A 26098-nucleotide genomic window follows, 5' to 3' on the forward strand; every position below is an offset into this window, starting at 1 on the left:
TACTGGTCTCAATTATTGTTAGATAACACTACAGTACATTCATTAATGTGTTCTTGGTTTACCTCCTCATACAGGTACCTTAGTGGATTAAGTAGACCAGGAACCTCCTCTACAGATCTAGTCATTTTGTTTCCCCTTTCCTTGACTTTCCCTCTGTAATAGGGGTTACAGTATCATGATTTTACTGATGGAGGAAGGCAGGAATTGAATGTTTGAGGCTACAAGCCCAAGCTACAACCTTTAAAGTATCTTCCATGTGAGCACTGTCACAACAGTGATCAGGAACTTAGTCACTCTTTTTTTTTTTTTCTGGAGTATGGAGTTTTTGTAGTAAATAGTAGCATATAAGTTAATAGTTAATTGCCGGGCAGTGGTGGCGCACACCTTTAATCCCAGCACTTGGGAGGCAGAGGCAGGTGGATTTCTGAGTTCGGGGCCAGCCTGGTCTACAAAGTGAGTTCCAGGACAGCCAGGGCTACACAGAGAAACCCTGTCTCGAAAAAACAAACAAACAAACTACAGAACATATCTCAAAATTGTTGAATTAAGAGACCAGTGACAAGGAAGGGGCTGAGAGTGTGGCTGACTGTAGAGTTCTTACTAGCCTAGCATTCATGAAGGCCAATCCTCAGGACCACAAGAGAGGAGGGGAAAAGAAAGGTGAGATATTAACCAGGAATATCTTTGCCCTTACAGTGTTAACTCTCCCACACTTCTGCACAGCTCAGTGCCACATTCTTGTGGAGTCGGAAAAGCATTCTTGTGGAGTCAGAGAGCACACAGGCAGCTGCAGATGTGTTTCATGTATCAAGACTCTCAGAAAACAAACTCTGCAACAGGCCAAAGGACATGACCTACCACCATCTCTCCCCGGACTGAGAAACCAGATGTAAAAGAATACCCATAATTACTCACTTAAGCAGCTGCCTGTCCTGAGTTTTGCCATTAGCACCTGCAGAATGGAGAGGGAAAGACAGATTTCAAGACCAGTGATGTCTTGGATAATCAACACGTTGTTATGTAATTATAGGAATTCAAGGCTTATAGACTTAAGTAAAACTGCTTTTGAAGTCTAGAAATTAGTGGGTAACCCCATGAGGAATTTGAACTTTTTTTCCCCTTTCTGGCAGGACCAGGGATTGAACCTAAGACTTCACACATCCTGGGTAGGCACTGAACCACTGAGCTACAGCCCCGCCCCTATGAATATATTTTTTAAGCACAACGTTATGTCTCTGTCATGAGCTGTTTTTCTCAATTCCCTATCAGGCCAGGGGCCAATTATAGACTGCTGGATCTGTTCCCCCCATAGAGTCCTTATTACCTGTCATATGCAATGTGATGTCATCCATTCTGACGAGAAGAGACAATAACCACACCCTACTGGGGCGTACTCTCTGCTTTGTGTTTGGCATAAACCCCTACAAAAGAACATGTTAGGTCACAGTGTTTGTTGATCAACCACATGAACGCACATAAGCTAGGAATCTGGAGCCTAGTGAGGAATTGCCATCTTGGTAAGTTCAGATCACAGATGTCCACAGGGACAGACACTTTGGAAATGCAGGGTAGGTGTAAAGGGGATTGTAGGGGAGAAATAATGCGTCCATGCCCACAGTGGACTCTCAACACCATACTGGGCTCTGAACTAGAGAGGAATGCCAGGTTCTTCCAGCCTTGCTCCACAGCAGCTTAATTAGTTCAGGCTAATTGAACATAAAATGGGAAATAAGTGGGTGGCACTTCCTAGGTGCCATCAATGTTGCAAACAGTGCCTGTTACAGGTTTAGTAGGCCTTAAAGCCTACTTTACTCCTTCCTCTGTGCCACTCCTACTTTCAGGAGCTCATTCTCATGCACCCTATATTCATTGAGCTCAAAAACAAGTAAATATATAAACCTACTTCAAAGCTGGGCATGGGGCTGGAGAGATGGCTCAGTGGTTAAGAGTACCGACAGTTCTTCCAGAGGTCCTGAGTTCAATTCCCAGCAACCAGCAACCACATGGTGGCTCACAAACATCTGTAATGGGCTCTGGTGCCCTCTTCTGGTATGTCTGAAGAGAGCAATGGTAGTGTACTCACATGCATAAAATAAATAAATAAATCAAAAAAACAAAACAAAACAAAAAAAAACTGGCCCTGGTGACAGATTCTTGTAATCCCAGAATTGAAAAGTAGAGGTGAGAGAGCAAGGTCACCCTCAGCTATATAAGTGAATGCATGGTCAGCCTGGCCTACATGAGACCATCTCAATAGATAATAAATCAAACCTCATTATGATGTTTACTGTGGCATCATTCCCATGGCCTCTGCTTCTGTTCCTGCCCCCGGATTCCTGTCTTGAGTTCCCACATTGGCTTTCCTCCATGATAAATAACTCTGTAAGACAAATAAACCATCTCCTCTCCAAGTTGCTTTTTGACCATTTTTAATCACAGCAGCATATAGCAAATTCTAGGACAGGTTGGGCTGAGCTAGGCTGATGGAGACACTGGCTTTGAGTGTGTGTGTGTGTGTGTGTGTGTGTGTGTGTGTGTGTGTGTGTGTGTGTATCATCCTTGGCTAATTGGAATGTGAGTTGATGGAAGACCTTTGAAAAACAGTTTGATTATCTTGGCAAAATAAAAACCATGCTTCTGCTCTAAACCCCAAACTCCACTGTACAGTCCATAACCAAGATAAACTCTCATGGATGTATTTTAAGCAACATATCCAAGAATACCTACAGCAACATTTTAAAGAATGAGGAAGTAAGGAAACCGCAAAAGTAAAATGTGAAACTATTAAGATAATTGGTACTGTATAGCAGCAGAAATATACCACAGCCATATAAAAATAGCTTAAAGGACTCTCAGCGAAGGTAGAAACAAACTAAGAACACCGTCAAACAGACAGACAGAGGAACCCAGGCATGGCAGCACAGCCCTTGTCTCAGTGTTTCTATTGCTGGGACAAAACATCACAACCAAAAAACATGTTGGGGAGGGAAGGGTTTATTTGGCTTAACACTTCCACATCACTGTTTATCACTGAAAGAAGTCAGGGTAGGATTCTGGAGGCAGGAACTAATGCAGGGGCCATAGAGGGATGCTGCTCACTAGTTTGCTCCCCCAGGCTTGCTTTCCCTGGCTTGCTCAGCCTGCTTACTTATAGAACCCAGGACTACCAGCCCAGGAATAGCACCACCCACAATAGGCTGGGCCCTCCTCCACTGACCACTAATAGAAAAAAATGCTCTACAGCTGGATCTCATGGAGGCTCAACTAAGGCTTCTTCCTCTCTGATGACTCTAGCTGTGTCAAGTTAACACAAAACCCGATGGTACAGCCCTCTAATCCCTACACTGGGGCAGAACAATCAAAAGTTCAAAGTTCTTGGCTACACAAGAAACTCTTAGATAAAATAAGATGGGAAGGTCCCTAAGATCCACGGGGGGCCTTCCTTCTAGGTCCCTGAGATCCACAAGGGCCTTCCTTCTAGTCCTTATCCAGTCCCTTCTGTCTTCAGAGCCTTCCCATTTTCTCATCCCTCTGTAGGGGAGCTGTGAGGGGATCATCCCTAAACTCTTCAGGCTCACTTCAGGGCTCAACTCCCATGACTTCACCTCAGAAAGACAACTGTCCTTAAGAGTAAGCTAACTCTTCCAGATTACTCCTTATTGGAATAGCTCACTCATTTCCTTCCTAACCTACCAAAGTCTATCCTTTCATTCCTTTTTTCCTAAGACTCATTAACTTTATTTTATATGTATGGGTGTCTGAAAGGCTGCATGTATGTATATGCACCATGTATATGGCCCACAGATGCCATAAGAGGGGATTGAATTCCCTGAAACTGAAGTTATGGATGGTTGAGCCACCATGTGTATGCTGGAAATCAAACCTGCATCCTGCACACAGACAATGGTGCTCTGAACCATCTCTCCACCCCACCCTCATTTGATTGCTTCTGACTAAATATCCACCTCTTTAACCAAAGAGAAATCTATGTGGTAAGGCCATCATGATCCCTTTCCCTGGCACTATAACCTAACGGCAAATACTAGCACATCTGAGGATGAGGCCAGCTGATGTCTCCAGGTGGAGTCGGCCAACTTACTCTCCTGATGCCTGAGAGTCTTCCCCAAGAAATGCCACTAGAGGAACATCTAAGTGGGACACTGTGAACAATCCATTTACAGACCTTTTCCCTTTGCCCTCCTTGTCATTGGTCTTTGTAAATCTGTCCTTTCCGAATCCCTGACCAGCTGACATACCTACCTATTGATCATGACCCCTGAGTAAATCAGATCTGGAGTGTGGGACATAAAACCATGCCAGGAAGTTTGGTAAGGTAGAGCAGGCTGAGGCCCGGAGATTCAGTGGGCACACACCTGAGGCTTAGGCAACTCTCAGCTCTCTGGCAGACTCCTGACTTCGGCCACACCGAATCTCCAGGTCTCAACCTGCTCTACCTTACCAAACTTCCTGGCATGGTTTTACATTCCACACTGCATCTCCACCTGAAGCAATGCTGTCCACCAAAGTCAGCCCTCCACCACTGGCTTCTCAAGCCACTCCATAGGAGGCTGCATGTAAGAGCTGTCAGATTCCTCTCTGAATAAAACCTATGCTTTCTTTTCCTCCACTGACTGATGAAGCATGTTCCTTTAAAGGCATGGGTGGAGACATAGGCAGTGGGATTGTGGGTAAGAAGACTTCCCTGTGCCTTTGGACAAGCTCAGCATATAACACTTCTATTGCACAATGGGAGCCCGAGGTACCAGTCCAACTTGATTGATCAGTGTAGCAGGTAGCTCCTGGCACTGGTGCTCAGATAGGCTGACTTGCCCACCACCTGTACCCCTGGTGTAGTCTCTAGTTTCTTTGAAGATGATGCTTGCTGTGGATTCCCAGGTTGTCACTTTCCAATGGAACATATGTGATCAACTCCATTCCAGAATCCCATCTTCAGCCAGTTCCCAGTACCAATTACTGCATTGGGTACCAATGAGAAATAAATGGCACCATCTAGGTGGATAACTTGAGAAGAGTTTGGCAAGGGTAGGCCAGACAAAGGAAGACCAAGGGACGAGTATAACCCCTCCAAGCTGGCTGATCTGGAGAAACCCCAAATGATCCAGGGATGAGAACTTCTAGAAGCAGAGGGGCAGGCGCTAGAGAAGCACCTGAAGTGTGACCTTTTGATTAAAACCAGTCATCAGTAGTCCCTTGATAGGAGAACCAAGGGATATGTAAATACCTCTGCATTCTCCTCCTTTGTTTGAATCTGCTGGTACTGGCCCATCAACAAACCAGAGGATCAGGGGACCCACAGTCTTCCAAGGTCCGTCAGTATCTTGAGGCATGGAGCCCAATGGAGGACAAGAGGAAGAGATACAGAGAAAATACATGATTTGCACACCGCCTAGACTTATTTAAACAAATAGAGCATTTGATGGTTTATATGTCTGAAAACTCAAGCAGCAAGGCTTGACACAGGGCCCCTAAGTGCTGCCACCAGCTCGCCTCCATTTTACATGTCTGTGCTCCAAGGCCCAGAACTCAGCCTTTGTGCTCAGCACCCTGGAACCTTCCAGAGGCTTCATTGACCATAATTAGGGCATACGACTTGGCCAAGTCATATACTCAGAAAGTGGGAGCTAGTGTTGAGGGAAGTCATAACACACAGCCTGAAGAAGAATGTTGATACTGATGTATGGGTCAGTGCTTCTCAACCTGAAATCACTGAGCAGCCTACTGCATTACTTATTTTTCTCAGTGTAGTGGTTTAAATCTGCTTGGTCCAAGGAGTGGCACTATCAGGAGGTGTGGCCTTGCTGAAGTAGGTGTGGCCTTGTTAGAGGAAATGTGTCATTGTGGGCATGGGCTTTAAGATCCTCCTCTTAGCTGTCTGGAAGCCAGTCTTCTCCTAGCAGCCTTCAGATGAAGATGCAGAGCTCTCAGCTCCTCCAGCACAATGCTCCCACCTAAATGATAATGGACTGAATCTCTGAACCTGTAAGCCTGCCCCAATTAAATGTTATCCTTATAAGAGTTGCTGCATAAGGATACACTTATATGTACACTTATGTACCACACAGTGGAAATCAGTCTGGCGGTTCCTCAGAAAACTGGACACTGTATTACCTTAGGACCCAGCTATACCACTCCTGGGCATATACCCAAAAGATGCTCCAACATATAACAAGGACACAAGCTCCACTATGTTCATAGCAGCCTTATTTATAATAGCCAGAAGCTGGGAAGAACCCAGATGTCCTTCAACAGAGGAATGGATACAGAAAATGTGATACATTTACACAATGGAATATTACTCAGCTATTAAAAACAATGAATTCATGAAATTCTTAGGCAAAATCCTGGATGGAACTAGAAAATATCATCCTGAGTGAGGTAACCCGATCACAAAAAAACACACATAGTATGCACTCACTGATAAGTAGATATTAGCCCAAAGCTCGGAATACCCAAGATACAATTCACAAACCACATGAAACTCAAGAAAAAGGAAGACCAAAGTGTGGGTGCTTCGGTTCTTCTTAGAAAGGGGAAAAAATACTCATGGGAGCATATACAGAGACAAAGTGTGGAGCAGAGACTGAAGGAAAGATCATCCAGAGACTGCCCCACCTAGGGATTCATCCCATATACAGTCACCAAATGCAGACACTATTATGGATGCCAAGAAGTACATGCTAACAGGAGCTTGATATAGCTGTCTCTTGAGAGGCTCTGCCAGAGCCTGACAAATACAGAGGTGGATGCTCACAGCCAACCATTGGACTGAGCATGGGGTCCTCAGTGGAGGAGTTAGAGAAAGAACTGAAGGAGCTGAAAGTGTTTGCAATCCAATAGGAAGAACAACAATATCAACCAACCAGAACCCCCAGAGCTCTCAGGGACTAAACCACCAACCAAGGAGTACACATGGAGGAACCCATGGCTTCAGCCACATATATAGCAGAGAATGCCCTTGTTGGGCATCAATGGGAGGAGAGGCCCTTGATTCTGTGAAGGCTTGATGCCCCTAGCCATTCTAGGGGAATGCCAGGGAGGGAATGTGCAGGAGTGGGTGAGTGGGTGGGGGAGCACCCTCATAGAAGCAGGGAGAGGGGGATGGGATAGGGGGCTTGAGGGGACCAGGAAAGGGGATAACATTTGAAATAAAGAAAATACCAATAAAAATTAAAACATGAGAGAGAGAGAGGGAGAGAGAGGGAGAGAGAGAGAGAGAGAAGACACCTTGGTCATGGTGTCTGTTTACAGCAGTAAAACCCTAACTCAGTGCTGTGATAAAAATCTGTGAAGAAAACAAAAAGCAACTTGAAAAAAAGAAATCCCCTCTCTATTCACTCATACTGATAGACGAGAGTGAGCATAGAACCTCAGGAATGCTGGTCAGGTGTTGGGGACAGCATACTATGACAGGGACTACCAGCAGCAGGCCAGGATGGAGACATCTCAGTAGCCCACGGCAGCTCTTTGTAAAAAAACAGTTGTTCCCATTTTTCCTAACTGGACAACGGCTCTACAGATTTCATTTGTGTGTGATGGCTTTTCAGTTGACCTTGGTGTACATAATTATTCTATTATATCTGACTTTCCTATTTTTTTCTCCTTCTGCTCTGGTGAATTCTGTGAAACTGGATGTTCCTTGATGTAATGATTCTTTTTTTCTTTTTTTCTTTTTGTTTTTCGAGACGGTTTCTCTGTATAGCCCTGGCTGTCCTGGAACTCACTCTGTAGACCAGGCTCAGAAATCTGCCTGCCTCTGCCTCCCAAGTGCTGGGATTAAAGGCGTGCGCCACCACCGCCTGGTGAATGTAATGATTCTTAAACAATTAAAAATTGAGGCACGGGGCACAACACAGCACAGTCCTCATGGCCCAGGTGTATGCTGCATGTTCTCATCTTGGAAACAGTACAATGGTAGTTCCAGATTAATACTTGACTTGCAAAGAAGGTTTGAAGAAATTATTAGAAAATGAAATGGAGCCAACATTGAGACCCCAAGGAAGGAAAAAACTATTGAAGTTATAAAATAAGTTTTATACAACATTTAAGAGTGGTTCCTGGATAAGCAAGTACAGAATGCATAAAATCTTACACTAGTAAAACTAAGTGAAAACACTGGGACTCTTAGGAGAGTCAGTGTGTGCCGTGTACAGAAGCAGAAAGCTAGCGGAACTATTGAGTCAAGGGTTAACTTGACTCTTTCTGGCCACTGCCTGGCAGCTTTGCCCATGTCATTTATCATTAGAGCTTCACAGGAACATGCAAGTAGCTGACCTCGGAGCCCGGAGCTCTCAAGTATAATAAGCTAAAAGTTAAAGTTTAAATAATGGTAAGTTTGCAATTATTATTATTTTGGCCAAAAGGCCTGGGAATGCGGGAAGCTTGGAACTCTGGGGAACAATCGTAATTCTTGATTCTTTGTGGGATGTGGTTAGTCTTTTGAATTTGCTTTGGCAATGATTACACAACGTCTTTATATTTTTTTTCCTACCTGCTTTTGTAGTATCAACAAAAGACTAAGGCAAGAGAAAGGAGAGTGAGCATGTCATGAGCGAGTGAAGAGAGAATGTGAAGTGTGTGTGCGTGAGTGAAAGGAGAGTGCATGCGGTGTGTGTGAAGAGTGTGAGTGAACGGGGAATGCACAGGAGGTGTGTAGGAATGTGGGAGTCCGAGAAAGGAAAAGCACACAGGAGAAAAGCAGAGCACACAAGAGAATGTAGAGCGTGTGCAGCCTCAAGCTGGGAGTGAGCGAGTGAGTGAGAAAAAAAAAAAAGCAGAGCAGAGAGAGAGGAGCAAGAGCAGCTTTAAGCCTTGAAAAATTGCTTGTCAGCTTGTATCCAAAAAAGCAGTCTGTGTCTGATTATTATGCCCCTTCCAGATTTCCCTGCTTTCAGCTGAGAACTCTGATCCTGTGTGGAGGCTGGACCCTGACACCTAAGGACTCTCAGGTACTGGAATTTTGGGCTGGAAAGTTGGCTCAATGGTTAAGAGCACTTGTTGCTCTTGGAGAGGACCCACATTCAGTTTCCAGCACCCACAACCTTTGGTGGCTGACAACCATTTATAACTCAAGTTCCAAGGGTTTCAACACCCTCTTCTGACCTCTGTGGACACCAGGCATGCATGTGATACATGCACATGCAAACATGCAGACAAAATACTCATATACATAAAACAAAAAGTCTTTTAAGAGATTAAAAAGCACTGACATCCTGATAAATTATCTTTCCAGTACCACCTCCCAACATAGAGAGGCCTCGTATCTAACGGGGGGGGGGGGAGAGGGGGGGTGATGTTGATGCTACTGGCTCAGGGGTCAATAGGCAGGTTTCAAAGTAGGATAGTCTAGTGGAAACCTTTCACATGTAGCAACTGAGCGCTTGAAATGTGGCTGCCTCAAAACCGAGATGTGCAGCAATCCTGGGTGCTCAAGACTGAGGCCGGTGGGGTGTGATCCAACGAAAGAGGAAGCGTGGGAACCACGGAGCCACGGCCAGCTCACCACCACTTCCGTTCTCATCTGCCTTCAAGCAGCTTCCTGAAAGCAGATGCAACAACCCTGCCTTTCTACCTGCTTGGTCCACCTTACAGGCAGCCGCTCCTCTGCTCCTCTCAACCCAATTCAGTCTAGCATTCCCTAGGGCTCACACCGAAGCCAGGGCCCTGCTGCAGCCTGAGGTCTGTGGCCACAGTCATCTCCGCTGAGCCCCACAGGTCTTATCAGATCGGACCGTTCTATTCTCCATCCTACATGTGCCTCTGGCTTAGATCTTTCCCCTAGTACTTTTCTCAGCTTAGGGTTTGCCTTGTCCCCTCCACTACCTTTCAGAGCCCGGTCTTCAGGACATGGAGGATACATGCCTTTGGTCTGGCCAGCATACCTGCTGCCCAGGGCTCCACTACCTGGTTCCTGGGTGGTTATGACTTTCCTGCGTTTGTGTCTTGCTTCTTTTACTGCTGTCTAATTTTCTTTAATCAGAGCATGATTCGCTTTTAAATTCTGCCTTGGCCTGAATATATTTTATATTCCTTTCCTGGCTTCATGGAACAAACAGATCCTCAAAAGAGCAAGTTTCTGAAATGCAGTGGTGATTGGAAATACATGTATTTTCAGAGATGCAGAAACAACAAATGTTCCTTTAGAAATTAAAGTACTGGGTGTGGTGACACATAAGTCTTTAATTCCAGCACTCGGGAGGCAGAGACAGGCAGAGATCTCTGTGAGTTTGGGGCTAGCCTGCTCTACATAGCAAGTTCTGGGACAGCCAGACCTACATTAAGAGACCTTGTCTCAAAAAAAAAAATCAACAACTTTGTTTTTAAAGATTTTATTTTTGTATTTTATACATGAGTACACTGTCACTGTCTTCAGACACACCAGGTCATTGGATCCCATTTTCAGATGATTCTGAGCCACCATGTGGGTGCTGGGAATTGAACTCAGGACCTCTGGAAGAGTAGTCAGTGCTGTTAACCACTGAGCCATCTCTCCAGTCCCCCAAATCAACAACTTTTAACCCCCCTCCTTTTTTTTTTTTTTTTTTTGACAGAATGCCCTATGTTTCCTAAACTGTAGTGCTCAAACAGTCCTCCTGCCTCAGTCTCACAAGTAGCTAGAACCATAGGCACACTACTTTCCTTACCTGGCTCTGAAACTTTCTACCTTGACATAATTTCAGGTCTTGAGGAAGTTGGAAAGGTGATCAAAGTTCTTATACTCCTCATATGATCTCCTCCTATCTGAAGACTACAAAGGTAACACCAGTATTGTGTGTATAGCACTTGGCCATCCAATGGCTGGATATGTGTGACACCATAATCAAGGGATAGATGGTGTTCTGAGAATATAGCTCAGATGACACTGTTTGCTTACCATGGGCCCTGGGGTCAATCCCTGACACTGCATACCAGGGCCAGGATAGAGTTTAAGCTAAGAAAGACTCAAGCTGCTGGGTGGAAGCAGGTTTCTGGAGCTGATGACGATACCTTTGGCTCCATCTGGTCACTGCTGAAGCCAGAGCCCATGAGGCTGAGACTCAGCTATCCGGAAGCCACAGGAAACACCACATTATAGAGCAGTTTCTCTTACACTACAAACTCATAGCCTACCTCTCTGCTTCCAAATACCTTAACACACACAGTCACATGCACACTTTCTCAAAATAAAATACTTTTTATTATAAATTTCACATATAGAAGTACAAAGTACAAACATGAGCCTTTCAATTGACATTCCCATAAAACCTATAAAACAGGTGTAGGAGAATACTTTCCCCAGGCTGCTTTAAAATGCTCGATATCAAGCATTGAACTGCCCCATGAGATTGTGCAAAGAGGCCTCCATTCTTCCCCCAGACACTGAGGGGGAGACCCATTTTCTTTGGGACTCAAGACCCTGGGGTGTGCCTTGAGAGAGAGCACGACATTGTCTCTGTGCTAGAGGAGTAGAGAGGGATATGCAAACCGTACTTCTGGAAAGAAAACAGCTGAGCCTGCAGCTGGTTTGTGGGGTGACACCAAACAGCTTCTCCTTTTTTTATCTTCAGTTTGCTAAAGGCCCAAATGTGTTTGGGGCCTTTCTAGACTTTGCTTTCAACAACTGGAGAGAAGAGAGGAGAAATCAACAGTGCCCTCATCTTTTTCTTCTTTTGGGGGGTGGGGGTGAGGATAGGTTCTCATGTAGCCCAGGCTGACTTTAAACTTGGTGAGTAGCCAAGGATAACCTTGAACTCTTGATTCTCCTGCCTCCATCTCCCAAATGCTGGAACTATAGGCACTGTAGCAAAGCCACCCCATTTTTGTGCAGGGAGATGGCCAAGCCCCCTTGATAATAGAACTCTTCCACTCAGCTATTCTTGGGAGCTGTCCCAAAGGAAATACATGTATGCAGATGCCTGTGTGTCTGAGGGAACACGTGTGTGCTTATACGCATCTACATGAACAAGACTATAATGGGGGCCACATGCCTTCAGCCACCGGGGATGGAATGTTTTTGTGTGTTTGCGGCTTGTTAACAAATCTAGTAATTGAGGTACAGAAAGTTGGTAGAAAGCCTTCATGTTGGTGAGCCAGGGAAGAAGCTTCCCTGATGACATTGTCCTTGTCGTCCTAGTGACCCAGCTCATAGGCATGTCAGAGGACAGTATCCCACCTCAAGCAAGGCAAAACTGAGAGGCATGCACTGGCATGGGTGGGTGGGAATGAAAGGCAGTCCCAGTTTGCTCAGGCCAGTCACCACTGAACATGGGCTGAGCCTGAGGGCAGTCAAAGATGTAGACAAGACAGCATCAGAGAATCCGGCTCCAAGTCAGCTCATCTTCACCTCTGCCCTGTGGGAGGAGGAAAGGGAGTTTAAGGTGGACAGATGGAAGCAGCTGTCCTGGCAAGCCTGTGGTCCCTTTAACAGCCAGTATGTGTTCCTTCAGCTCCCCTTCAGCCCAGACTGTGTCTTCTAGGATAGCCAGAACAGTGCTTCACCATTTCCCTGCCTGATCTCCACATCCCGTTTCTCAGGAGGAGACACTGAGGTCAAAGATGGCTGAGACGTAGCTCAACTAGTCTTCCACTTAGACTCATTCAGCCCTGATAAACTGTGTGCTGGCTGGCAACCTGGCAAGTAATAATGCCACTTGCAGTCACTAGTTCCATAAGGACCTGAGAGATGGTGTCCAGATGACATCTGGCTACTGCAGATGTCTAGGGATGAATGAACCACAAGCTCCCCCCCACACACACACACACAATGTCAGAGGAGGCAAGCAGAAGAACACAGACAGACTGACAGACCTAGGGCTCCAAGGGTCATCTTCAGGGCAGGGACAAAGCCTTGGCAAGGCGGGTCCAGAACCAAGACTTGGTGCAAGGGTTGGTATAGTCGCAGATAGTGATGAACCGCAGGATACTGGGAAAGTCCTTCTTCATAGCTTTGTATTTGATAGGGATCAGTCGCTTCTGCTGGACACCTGCAGACCAAAAGATGTGGTATTAGGACCAGGTACGGCCCTGTGGTGGGGCAGGCTTAGTCACTAAAGCACAGGCTAACACCAGCTTTCCACCAGCTAGGTACCCATGGTATGTGTTCATTACATAAAGAAGTACACAGGTCGCTGGGCAGTGGTGGTGCACACCTTTAATCCCAGTGCTTGGGAGGCAGAGGCAGGTGGATTTCTGAGTTCGAGGTCAGCCTGGTCTACAGAGTGAGTTCCAGGACAGCCAGGGCTACACAGAGAAACCCTGTCTCTAAAAAACAAACAAAAAAAAGAAGAAGAAGAAGAACAAGAAGCACAAGAAGAAGAAGAAGAAGCAGACGCAGAAGAAGAAGAAGAAGAAGAAGAAAATGAGGATGATGTACATCCTTAGAGATCTGTAGTGCTTTGGTTTTGCATTCCTGGTCTAGCATCTTAAGGTTATAACTCTCCTCTCTTTGACCAAAGCAGATCTAAGCTTACCTGGAGACAGGCTGAGAGCAAACTTGGTCTGGAAGTCACATTCCTTGCTCTGTAGATAATCGTCAGAAACAACCACCACCATGCGGCGACACCTGAGGGAGAGTGGCAGAGTTCAGGCACTGTAATGACTTCCTTCAGAGGATGGTGTCAGGAAGGACCACATTACCCAGCCTGGTCAGAGCCCAGCTAGCAGGAGAGTCCTAGCATCTGGACTTCTGGGTTTCATGCACTCACCCACCTACCCTCTTAGATGCCCAACTGACCTTTTCTCAATGAGCTCGCTGGCAATGGACCAGACACAGGTGCCGGGCAGGACATCACGATCGGACACGCACAACTTAAGCCGATAGTCTGTCTGTTCTAGTTGCCGGATCATTTCCTGCACAAACCCAATATCACTGGGGCAGTAGCAGATGAAGGCATCAAAAAGCTCTGGCATTTGTCCTGAGGACAGGGGATAAGGGAAAACAATCAGCCGTCTGCAGAAGACTGGAAGGAGCCCAACCTGGAGTCTTCCATCAAGGGAACCTGGGCCTGCATCCATCCCAAAGTGATGTCATACACACGCCCTCCCTCCCAGATGAAACCTGGATTAACTATGATGAAGGCATGCCATTACAGTCTCAGAACCACTCTGAGACAGGACTGCTATTATCCCAATTTCTTAGATGGGGAAACCAAGGCTTGCCCAAGGTCCTAGGTCCATCCATCTGCTTCCAGTATCCACGCCCTCTGCACGTCACATGTCTGGGGCTCTGGTCCACCTATTCTACCCAGGGGAACAATACTGGGTCCTTACCCAGGGGGTCATCAAGGGTGGTGATGCCTCCCAGCTCCTTTGTTTGTGGGACACTGCTTTCCACTCTGGCCACCTGTAAGGGCTTCTCAGACTCCTGGTCCTGCAGCTTCTTTATGTATTTCCGGCAGTCCTCCTCTGTGGAGAAGAGACAGGGTGTAGAATCTCCCCCTGCTCCCCGCCCCAGGCTGCTGCTGTACTAACTCAGAATTCTGTCTTTGTGCCATGGGCCTACTTGGGTTCTTAGCCGTCTCCAGCCACTGGTGCCATGGACAGCTCTACAAACTAACACCCCCTTTCTGACTCTCCCCAAATGGGCATCTGGGAGGACTCCAAAGTCAGTCTGCCTCTCTGACCCTTCATCCTGCCTCCCCTTTCTAAGGCTCTGGAGAATGGTGCCAAATTGGGTATCTTGCCCGGTGCAGGGCAATCGGAGCGGGGGATTGAATGTCATAAGGGCTCAGGCACCTAGTTAGTGCTCAGTGAGGATGGTGACTCCCATCTAACAAGGTGTACACCTCACTGTGTGTGTGGGGGGGGGGGAGCGGGGGTTGTGCTGAGTACCAGTGAGTGACAGAAGGGGCTTTAGTCCCTTACTTGTCCTGTTGATCCCGACACAACTGAGAAGCAGATCTTGTCTCCTGGTCCAACTGAAGGTCTTTGCCTAGGCTCTTTGCACATCCTTTCTCTATCTCAGGGTTTTTTTGACCCCTTTCCCGATCCCTATGCTGTCCTGCATATCGACAGAAAATTCGACTGTCACTCTCTCCCTCCCTAGCACACCCCAGAAAAATGAAGCAAGATTAATATGCCAAGACCATTGGCACAAGGCCAGAAAGTATGTTTTCTCACCGATGCGAGGCCTCAGCTCCTTCAGTATATCCTCACGGTCTAACAAGGCCAGCATCTCTAGCAGCCTGCCGACCGACGCGCCAGAGCGTCCCTGCCAGGCATCCAACAAACTGCGAGTGGGATCGGGGCGTGTCTCCAGCTCTCGGATCTCCAAGTACTCGAAGCCCATCTCCTCTGCCAGCACGGTCCAGTCGGCTGCCACGGGCGTCCGAACGTTCAAGAATAGCGAGAGGCGGCGTCTCACTCCCACGTTGAGTGCGACCAAGGGTATGGAGAACATGGAGGAGTCCAGGGACACGGATCCCACGCCGGGGCTTCCCGCAGACATGGCAGGCAACCCTGGGCCCCGGAGCCTTCTGGTTCCGAGCTTCCTACTTCCCTTAAGTCTCCTGCCAGCCCCTCCTTCTTTCGCTTTCTGAGAAGCTCCGCCCTTTGCTAGAATCTGGGATCCCGAGCCACAACGCAGCCTGAAAGTCAATCCACTTGTGTTTCTAACTTTTGCTCTCCTCCCCTCAAAGGTGTCAGAACTTATAAAAAACTGCCTCTGACATCTACCTTGGCCCACCGACCTGTCCTGGGTGGTCTGGTAGTGGTGGCTATTCGTGGTGAGGTGAATGAGCCTTGCTTTAGGACTTGAAGGAATCACAGCCCTTCTGTATAGTAATTTATAGTCTGGTAATAGGGAGGGAAGAGACAGACTGGCTTTGGAAGTAGTAACCTGAAGGCCCGGTCTACTTTTAGCCATCTGGGGTCACTTGTGGTGACTCTGCTTTTTAAAGGGCAAGTCCACGACCTTGCCCGAAAATTGGCATTTAGGGCATCCTGTCCCTTGTTATCTGAGACACACAGCACTGCCTTCCGGGGGTCTTCAAAAAACACGCGGACCTATCATCTTACTCTTTAACGTTGGGTCTAGACCCAAAGAAGATTGTTTTCGTTAATTCACTTGGTTAATCTACTTAGGTGTCACTCTCCAATACTGGGTCCCCAACCTCCCTCCCCCGGGCTTAGTACAATTAGGGGAATGTGGACACAAATGGCATTATTCCAAACAGACGTAGAACAGGCTTAAGACATGTGGGGCATGCTACAGTTAGAACCTGCCTGCCATTCAGCACCTTAGTAAAATCGGTTCTTCACATCAGCCGGGAACCCAAAATTACTTTGTTTTCTGAGAGGGCTTCTGTGACAGCCTAACCCGGTTGGGGTTGAACTAGGTGTCTTAACATTATCTAGGTCCTCGGATTTTCTGGGTTTTGGGTCCCGGGGCAGAGCACAGCAAATTCTGATGGGAGACATGAGTGTTTTTTCTGCCTAGCCCAACAAAGGGAGAAGCCGTGGGCCGGGCTCCGCCTTCCACGCTACCGCGCGCTGAGCGCAAGGGGAGGGACTCCCTTGAGGCTGAGTTCATCTTAGGAAACCAGAAGTTTGGGGAGCCTCCTTTCCGTGTGTCTACAAAAGATTGTGCAAACTTAAGTTTCCAGTCTGCTTTTCTAGGGGTGGATTAAGAGTGAGCATTATGATTGGCCTCCGTAGGATTGGCGGGCGGGGCTTTGAGTGGAAAGAGCATCTTAGGGCGGGCATTGGGCGGGGCTCTGGGGCAAGGGGTGGGTGGGCGGACCTTAATCTAATTGGTTGTGTCTAGGGGTGGGCGGGCCCTCTAAAGACCCCATCCCACCAGTCTCAGTATTATTCTAACCGGGTTGTGATCCACATTCAGGCCTCGTGAGGTAGAGGGCTGTCCTGCGCCTGCGTCTGCGTCTACGTCTGCGCCTGCCTTCGTTTCCGTTCATAAAGCTCTGCGCTCAGAGCCGAAGCGAATCTGTGGGATCCACCTCCTCCGCGATGCATCGGCTGCAGGTAGTGCTGGGCCACCTGGCCGGCCGGCCCGAGTCGAACTCCGGACTGCAAGCTGCGCCCTGCTCCGCTGGCTTCCCGCAGGCCTCGGCCTCCGACGTGGTGGTGGTGCACGGACGGCGCACCCCCATCGGCCGCGCCAGCCGCGGCGGCTTCAAGGTGAGGCCTCTCAGGCGGCTGAGGGGAGCAAAAGGTGGTCAGCGTGGGTGGGGATCCTGCCCACGGGGGTCCGGTGACCCCAAAGTCCCCAGGTGGGAATGCGGGAGCTGGGCTCACCGCTGCTGCGCCTCGCCCTGCAGGACACCACCCCCGACGAGCTTCTGTCGGCCGTGTTGACTGCGGTTCTCCAGGACGTGAAGCTAAAGCCTGAGCAGCTGGGAGACATCTCCGTGGGTGAGCTCCCCTGCGGGTCCCGCACCTGCCCTTACCCCGCCGCCCTCCTCCCTGGAGCCTTCTCCTTGTCACCGAGAACCTGGGTTTCACTGAACAAGACTACAGATACTATCGATTTAAGTGGGATGTTCAAAGGACCCTTTGACAGGGTTCGCCTAAGATCATCGGAAAACACAGCTATCTACATTATGATACATAACAGTAGCGGAATTACAGTTCTGAGGTAGCAGTGAAAAATAATTTTATGGTTGGGGGTCACCACAGCATTGTAAATAGTTGAGAATCATTGTTCTAAAGCCAAGATGTTCTAGGAGATTCCAGATGAGAAGACCCTACATGGACACACTTCCCACCCTGCCCTAACCCCTGCTCTTTCCCTGAGCTAGAACGTAGTGTAGGACACGGTTTTGTCCCAAGGTGCCAGCCTGTCCCTGGGCCCTGCAGGGACGAAGGACTTGGAGGAGGACACTAGGGGCGGTGAGCAGTTGCAGACTCTCACTTCCCTCACCCATAGCCCCGCTTACTTTAGCTTTCAGGCTGTGCACTGTGTCTCTTGACCTAGTCTCTCCTGTTACTAGGCAAACACTCCCCAACACACACACCCAAGCCTGGGATTTAGAGGAGTATGCCTTGGCCCTCCAGCACTGAGCTTGTGGATGACAAGCTGTTGGGTAGCTAGCTCTCCATTTTCCAGACTCTGAACTTCTATAGCTTCACACGAGCCTGGGAAAATCCTAAAGTGATCCGGAAGAAAGATCTGGAATGTCTCCTCTCTGGAACTCACAGCTGAACCGTAGTATGCAGACCACTGCTTGGTACTGAATAAGGTTTCTGTCTACAGGCAATGTACTTGAGCCAGGAGCTGGGGCTGTCATGGCACGCATCGCCCAATTTCTGAGGTAACCCTTCTACCTCTGGTGGGGATTCTACCAACATTAGCCAGTCTGTAGGTGACAGGTTATCAGGTTGGACCCTAGATATCAAACCAGTCAGAATCCTTGGACCCAACATTGCTTCTACTTTAAAGGGTGTGTTACCTGGCCCAGAACAAGGGTACCCAGGGGTTTGGGACTAGAGCACAAGGTGACCAGATGTTTCCCAAAGCCAGCTTATTGTGTACTCTTTGGAAGCATGGACTCTGTCCTCACAAGTCAGATAAATAATCACATGACCTTGATCAGGACCTTAACTTCATCTCACTGCTTGAGCTGCCTGAGAACCCCAGGCTCAGTCAGTTATCAGAAGCTTGAGGGTGGGGTGGGGAGCAAAGCCCAGAGTATCTGGGGAGGGGGGAGCCAGGGTCCCTGGTCATCTTGGCCCTTCCAGATGGGGAAGCAGTAGTTCAGTTACTTCTACATGAAGATTAAAGACCCACCTCTCTTTGTCCTTCCTACCACATGGGTGAGGAGTAATAGTAATAGTAGCCAGAGTCAGAGCAGGGGAAAACCGTCTCTCTAGAGCTGTGGAAAGGGTCAGACTTAGCCTCCCCATCCCTCTTGTAACTTTCCAGTTCATCTCTCACCTGCTTCTTTTTGACTTTCCCTTCTTCTGCTATACTGGCCATCCCCATACCCTCATTCTGCCTATTCTGTTACCATAGAGAGCTCTCTGCCTCCTCACCTAGCTCTGGCCAGAGCCTGCCCAGACACCCCCGAGACTGACTCTCAAGATGAGTGGCCTTCTTGTCCACGGGTTGCTATGCACCTCCCTGTCACTACAGACACTTACAACCTAGGGTCGGCAAACAGGAGTGCCCTGATACCTTGAGTCTCGAAGCTCAGGCAGGGGAAGCTTGTTTGGGCCACTGGCATTCTTCTCCTTCAGAAGTTTTGACAAAGAAAGGTAGACATCTCCTTTGCCCACAAAGAGACTGGCCACCACCAGCCCAAAAGCTAGGTCTCATGGGCAAAGCTTCCAACCATCTCCTTAGTTGCAAGTGGCTGTGGTGACATAGTTTGACTAGTAGTGACCTCTCCTTTGCATATATCTCCCCTAGTGGTGGCAAGGCCAGCTGTTACCCTCTGGCCTGTACACTGCTATGGGCCATAATGAGACCCTGAAGACTCATGGGGCCTGCTTTCCATGAGGCAGGGTCACTTCTAGGGCTGGCCACACATCATCCAGGGCTAACCGCCATCTCCCCCTCTGTTCCAGCGGCATCCCAGAGACTGTACCTTTGTCTACAGTCAACAGACAGTGTTCATCAGGGCTGCAGGCGGTAGCCAACATTGCTGGTAAGTTGCGACTGTTGGATGCCCATGAGTGTACCCTGACCTTGGTCCTTGACCTTCAGGACCCTAGACAGAAAGAGTGGAGGAACACATACTGTCGCACCCCAAGCCTTTTTGGGTGCTCCTGGGTCTTCCATGAGGCTTTGTTGTGTGTGCCCCGAGAACAGGGAGGGAGTGGGCTTTGCTGCTCCAGGGCAGACCCACCCCGGCCAAGGATGGTTATGAAGTGCTTTTGTTGCAGGTGGCATCAGAAATGGGTCTTATGACATTGGCATGGCCTGTGGGTAAGATCACCTTCCTGCCGGACCTTATTAACCAATGCAATAATCAAACTAATTTTTCTCTCCTCAGTTCTGAGGGGCCATGATTCCAGGATTCTCTCTGCCCACTAAGACAGCTGAATAGGCTGGGCTTCCAGAAATGTGTGTAGGAGTGACCCAAGTGCTGGGCTGCTCAGGAATGCTCCAGTCTCAGCACAAGCAGGAAGGGGAGTTGGTCTCTAAGGTGCCCTGGGAACTGCCAGGGTGGAACACGTAGGCAAGCATGTTGAGAAAGCACTACAGTGCCCCCAGGGCACTCGCTTGTGTGTTCTCTTTGCCTGTAGAAAAAGGAATTATCAGTGTTGGTTCTCTAAACCCAGAGACATACGGAGCAGAGCACTGTGGCTCCTGCCTGTCCGTCCCAGCTAGTGAGACAAGAGGATCTTAGGTTGGGAGCCATCGGAAAGTCAGGGATAACTTTTTAATAGATAGATAGATAGATAGATAGATAGATAGATAGATAGAAAGAAAGAATGTGAATACATTGTAGCTGCCTTCAGAGACATTGGAAGAGGGCATTCGATCTCATTGCACATGGTTGTGAGCCACCATGTGGTTGCTGGGAATTGAACTTAGGACCTCGGGAAGAATGGTCAGTGCACTTAATGTCTGAGCAGTCTTTCCAGCTCCGCAGGGACAGCTTTCATTGTACAACTTTTCTCTTCAGCCATTCTCTTGCCACCAGTCTGGCACTTGGGTACATCTGCATTCTGAGGGACAGACTGCTGGGTATCTGTTCACCGTCACCACCTACACTGCACCCCAGGGTGCTAGGACCTAGACTTGAGGTTATCCAAAGCTGGAAAGACAGTGAAGGGGAGGCCTTGGGAGGCTTCAGAGCTAGCAGTCAGTTCTATAGAATAGCTTTTAATAGGAAGCATTGCAGCCCTAAGGTCAGGTCCTGGCTGCCTGCACCATGTTGCCCTGACCTGCATGCCATTAGGAAGACAACCCAAGTCCACAGATAAGGACTGTGGTGGCCAAGGGTCACAGCCAGCCTGGCCATTGCTGTTCATTGTGTCACAGTGAGGGCAGCAGATGTGGCTGAAGGGGAATGGCTGGGGATCCCTAAGTTCCTTGAGGGAGTCTGGACCCAATCAGCTTGAGGACCCTCGTGCTGGAAACAGAACAGGTGGATCTATAGGATGCCCACAGCACGACCTGACCATCCCTTAGCTGAGGCTGATCTCTGGGGCCAGATGCCTAGGTGTGGTCTAGGTTGGACAACCGAGGACATTCCCCACCACTCAGACCCTACTGTCCTCATCTTTATAAAGGGACACCTACGGCAGCTCTGTGATGGTTACAGGAGGGTCAGCTGGCTCCATGGGGTCTGTGCCCTGTGGTGACACTGTGTGAAGGCTGTAAAATGCTGTAAAAGATGTCAAGCTAGAGCTAGAGGAAGGCAAAACTCTTAAGGTCATCTGCTGTTATCTTGACGCTTCACCCCCACCCACACACCCTTTCCGAGCCCTGGCCTTCCTCCTTGTCTGTTCCAGTCAGGTCTCTCTTTGATTGACGTTAACTCTGTGCTGGTTTTAAATTTCTCCTTTCCCCCTTTGACTTTGATATTCCTGAGAGCTTGGCCCAGCTCTGAGCATTTGTCCAGTGCTGAGGGGTGGGTACCAGAAGGCTGTGCCTGGGGACTGCCAGTTTTCTGCACCAGCACTGGGAGTGTGTCTGGTAAAGTGCTGGGTCTTACGCTTGAGGGATAGAAGGCTCGGCTGTCTTGTAACCTCCACCTGCCTCATGGGCCTTCTCTGGCTTCCTAGAGAGCTTACCTCACTCCCCAAGGGCTCCCTGGATCTTTCTTCCCTAGCACTTGCCACACAACTGGCTGTCCCTGGGGCTTCCTACTAGAGCCTAGAGCTCACTCCTCTTCTTCCTCCTCTTCAGGGTGGAGTCCATGTCCCTGTCTAAGAGAGGGAACCCTGGGAATATTTCTTCCCGCCTGCTGGAGAGTGAGAAAGCCAGAGACTGCCTGATTCCTATGGGGTAAGTGTTCACATGAAGCTGTGTATGTACCACTCATGGTTCTGCCTGTCCTTGACCAGACACCAGGATATTTTCTTCTCTGGCTGACAGTGCTTAGCTTCCTCTTCTTCCTCTGGCTGTCATATGCTCAACAGGAACTGGATATGAGATTGATACTGTCCTTGATTTTACTTTCCTGAGGCCTTCCATCCCCGTAAACACACACACACACACACACACACACACACACACACACACACACACACCACCACCACCACCACCACCACCACCACCACCACCACCACCACCACCACCACCACATTCACACCTCTCTGACTCCACAAATTTCCAAATGTAGCTCATTCTACCTTACTGTGTCTCAGGGAAGGCAGTGCGAGCAGTCCCTAAAGCCTTGGGAGGCCTCAACAGTTGTGTACATGGGGAGCTTGGTTTCTTGTCCTTGCAGGGGAGGACTCAGGCCTATGAGATACCTTGTGGGAAGTCTGTTCCATCTCTCCAGTGCTTTAGTTCTGCAGCCATGTCTGTGAGCTCTCCTCATTGTATCCAAGGGCAAGGGATTCTGGGAAGCTCACTGTATGAGAACTCTAGGCTGACCTGGCTTTCTCCACGTCCTGTGTGTTTTTAAGAGTAGCCTGGAAGCCACAGGAGAAACTGGGACCAGATAGTGTTCCCAGCATCCTCCTACCCTGTCTTATGGGCAGAGATGACACACTCGGGGGACAATTCCTTCTGAAGGCCCCCACGTTCAGGCTGCTCTTCCCTCTTTGAGGTGTGAGTCTTTGAGCATCTGTGGACATGGGTGCTCAGTATTTATAATGAACCAGGAGTCCCTGGGGTGTGGGCTGGAAGCTCTGTCTCTGATGTGGACCCCCATAGGGGCAAGCATAGTCCTTCAGCGTGGCCCTGGCCCTCAGGCCAGCAGACTCACGGCCTCTGCTTTCCTGTGTGCGCACTAGGATAACCTCAGAAAACGTGGCTGAGCGGTTTGGCATTTCACGGCAGAAGCAGGATGCCTTCGCACTGGCCTCCCAGCAAAAGTGAGTGTGGGGGTGGGGGTGGGGGATGGGCTGAGGGTGGGACAGGAGAGTGGATCGGGTAGAGTATTGCCAAGGGAGAGACTTCCTATCTCTATCTGGAAGGTAACAGTGGCCAGCATCACAATGGTTTGGGCAAATGCACTGGCTTCCCAAAATATGAAATAGGCTGAGTCTGGGGAGGTGACCTCAGGCAAAGATGAGCTGCCATCGGAGAAGTACAAAGCCTGAGATCCTGGGCAGGCTAGAAGTACGTGGTGTTTGGGCTAGGTGGCCTCCTCAAGCAGAGTTCTTAGCAGAGATGAGAGAAGCAGCTAGAAGTTTGTTGTCCAGCTATTAGAAGAACTTAGAGTAACATCAGAAATGACACACTGTCCCTGGAAAGGAGAGGACCACTTCTCTTCCCCAAAGGTCACCTCTGACCTCTAAATGCATGCTATGGGAATTGGGCAGGGGGTGTATGCACATACCCACACATGCGCGCACGCACACACACACACACATTTAATTTTAAAAGGATTGTGAGGAAGGCCAACATCTTCAAATTTCCTCTTCCCCTTTGAGGTGATCTGGTGAGCACCATGGGGCAGATGAAGAAGAGGCTCTGAATGGCCTCAGGCATCCTGTGCCTACCAAAACGTAGGGTCCTGAGGATTTCCTTCTAATCAGAGCTCCTCAAGGGCCAGGTATTTTCCCAGACTCCAAACCCTGAAGTACATGTTCTTCTGAGTTGGTCAGGGTCAGGGACAGGCAGGAAGGGGTCCCAAACATGCCTATGTCTTACTATCCATGGGGCTGGCAGGGCAGCAAGAGCCCAGAGCAGAGGATGCTTCCGTGCTGAGATTGTGCCTGTGACAACCACTGTCCTCGATAAGGGTGACAAGAAAACCATCACCGTGTCTCAGGATGAGGGTGTCCGCCCCAGCACCACCATGGAGGGCCTGGCCAAGCTGAAGCCTGCCTTCAAGGATGGAGGCTCTACCACGGCTGGTGAGCATGTGTCAGGAATAGGGCCGATTGCAGTAGCGTGCCCCACTCTGAAACCTGGAGCTGACCATGCCACCTGGGAAGGTGATGGTGGGGGCTCTGGCTCTCCTTGGCTAGGCCTCATCACAACCTTCCTCCCCTAGGAAACTCCAGTCAGGTGAGTGATGGAGCAGCTGCTGTCCTGCTGGCCCGGAGGTCCAAGGCTGAAGAATTGGGCCTCCCCATCCTTGGGGTCCTGAGGTCCTATGCAGTGGTCGGGGTTCCTCCTGACATCATGGGCATCGGACCTGCCTATGCCATCCCTGTGGCCTTGCAGAAAGCAGGTGAGATGGCTCCTTCTCCCCCGGGCTTGGATCCTTCATAACCTGTATCTGGGACTGGGGAGTGCTGGGTTTGACCTTGTGGGTGCTCTGTAATGAAGGTGAGTCAGGCTAGCACCCCACATCCAAGACCTCTCTAACCTACTACTAGGAACCCACTCACCTGGCATGCACAGTAGACCACTAGAGCTGTCCTTGGGACTGAGCCCAAGGAGATTTAGAGTCCCGCTCATAACTGTCAGCTCTGATCCAAATCTTGTCTACAGGGCTGACTGTGGATGACATAGACATCTTTGAGATCAATGAGGCCTTTGCAAGTCAGGTGAGCCTGGGTGTTATGGTTGGATGGATTAGTCCAGCAGTTCAGAGCAGATGGGGACTTTAGCACCTTCTCTGGCTCCTTCCAGGCCCTCTACTGTGTGGAGAAGCTAGGAATTCCTGCCGAGAAGGTGAACCCCCTGGGGGGTGCAATAGCCCTGGGCCACCCCCTGGGCTGCACGGGAGCAAGGCAGGTTGTCACTCTGCTCAATGAGCTAAAGCATCGTGGCAGACGGTAAGGCTGCTCCCTGTGGGCTGTTGTGGGGTTATTTGAGCTGGGGTGTGTGATAGCTGGGGCTTGGGGAGGTGAGCACACACACAGGTGTTCTGAACTCAGAATGGAGGGGTGACACCTGTCTTTCAGAAGCCTTGCTTCAAAAGCAGCATAACCAGGTGTCTGCCACCTGGGTGTCTATCTGTCTGGGACTCAGTTCCCACAGGTCTGCTCTGCCGGCTTTGACTCTGCCCATGAGCCCTTGCTGCCGCAGCTCTGCCTGGTGGGAGCATGGGTTGGGGTCTGGCTGTGCGAGCCAACGCTGGTCCTTTTCCTCAGGGCTTATGGCGTGGTGTCCATGTGCATCGGGACAGGGATGGGAGCTGCTGCCGTCTTTGAATACCCTGGGAACTGAAGCCTGGCTGCAGACACTACCCAGAGTCCTGCAGTGGTGTCCGGAGAGGGACGCTACAGAAGCCATCATGTGGGACACTCAGCAGAGGAGGGGTGTGTCACGGCACTTTAGGAAATATAGTCAATGTTGGAACAGGAGGTGGGACTGCCTCGTCAAGTACCCCAAGCCATGCTTAAGTGAGCATGGGACACCCAGGTTGCAAAGCCATTTGTACCTCTGAGGGATGGATATAATAAATGTGCAGTGTCTCCGTTTGGTGGCTGTTATTTCTTGCAGGAGTCAGCTTTTGACTCCTGGAGTCTGTGAATAAATGATTAAGAACCAGGGTCTCTCTGGTGAGATCTAACTGTGTAGGCTCTGGAGACCTGTCATGCAGGACCTCAGGTGACATCGTTGTCCTAGAAGAGGTTCCCCCCATCCCAGGAATCATCCAGCTCCTAGCTACTGCCCCTGCTTTCCAGCCTTCAGCCATGTGGAATTCTTCAGCGGAAGGCCGAGGCTGGGGACTGGATATCCCCAGGTACCATGTATAGGAGGTATTCCATCCTAGGAGCCTCTTCCCCACAGCTGTACCCCAACATACCTTCCACAACTCGGACTTGGTCTAGCACACTGCTCTTGGTAATAGGTGCTGGGGATAGCCTCCCATGGTCACCCTCTGCCTCCTCCCTTCTATAGAGCTGTCATGTGATCTTTTCCAGAGGAGGTACAAACCAATGACTCTTCCTCCAGATAAAAAGCCAACAACAGGTCAAAGTCAAGTCCACTCAGGTCCAGCTCAATGAACCAGAGTTCTGAGTTTCCGTACATGGGTAGCTTATGTTTGGTCACACCACTGAAGAAAACAACCTTCTCCCCTCCCCATCGTTGGGTAAACGCTTTCATGTCAAGGGCAGGCTG

The 26098-nt window shown here is 49.3% G+C and overlaps 2 protein-coding genes and 1 long non-coding RNA gene across 3 annotated transcripts; 2 read left to right on the top strand and 1 right to left on the bottom strand.

Annotated features, from left to right (window-relative positions):
* Positions 1–8261: 8261 nt before the first annotated feature.
* On the top strand, positions 8262–9905 carry LOC143435375 (uncharacterized). Its single transcript, XR_013105610.1, has 3 exons — positions 8262–8347; positions 8897–8966; positions 9848–9905. It is a non-coding gene; the product is annotated as an uncharacterized LOC143435375 (long non-coding RNA).
* Positions 9906–11171: 1266 nt separating this feature from the next.
* Myd88 (MYD88 innate immune signal transduction adaptor) lies at positions 11172–15507 on the bottom strand. Its single transcript, XM_034484003.2, has 6 exons — positions 15115–15507; positions 14266–14400; positions 13730–13910; positions 13467–13558; positions 12805–12980; positions 11172–12347 (listed from the first exon to the last, which is right to left on the bottom strand). The coding sequence occupies exons 1-5, from the start codon at positions 15440–15442 to the stop codon at positions 12826–12828; spliced, it is 891 nt and encodes a 296-aa protein (XP_034339894.1). The 5' UTR covers positions 15443–15507; the 3' UTR covers positions 11172–12347; positions 12805–12825.
* Positions 15508–16798: 1291 nt separating this feature from the next.
* Positions 16799–25452, top strand: LOC117693387 (3-ketoacyl-CoA thiolase A, peroxisomal). The gene is made up of 12 exons (XM_034484002.2): positions 16799–17130; positions 17271–17364; positions 18206–18263; positions 19519–19598; positions 19837–19879; positions 21812–21910; positions 22867–22947; positions 23747–23934; positions 24075–24254; positions 24518–24573; positions 24659–24804; positions 25123–25452. Exons 1-12 carry the CDS (start codon positions 16960–16962, stop codon positions 25196–25198), a joined length of 1272 nt encoding a protein of 423 aa, XP_034339893.1. The 5' UTR covers positions 16799–16959; the 3' UTR covers positions 25199–25452.
* Positions 25453–26098: the final 646 nt, after the last annotated feature.

The sequence above is a fragment of the Arvicanthis niloticus genome, chromosome 21 (genome assembly GCF_011762505.2).
Source record: "Arvicanthis niloticus isolate mArvNil1 chromosome 21, mArvNil1.pat.X, whole genome shotgun sequence".
Taxonomy (NCBI): domain Eukaryota; kingdom Metazoa; phylum Chordata; class Mammalia; order Rodentia; family Muridae; genus Arvicanthis; species Arvicanthis niloticus.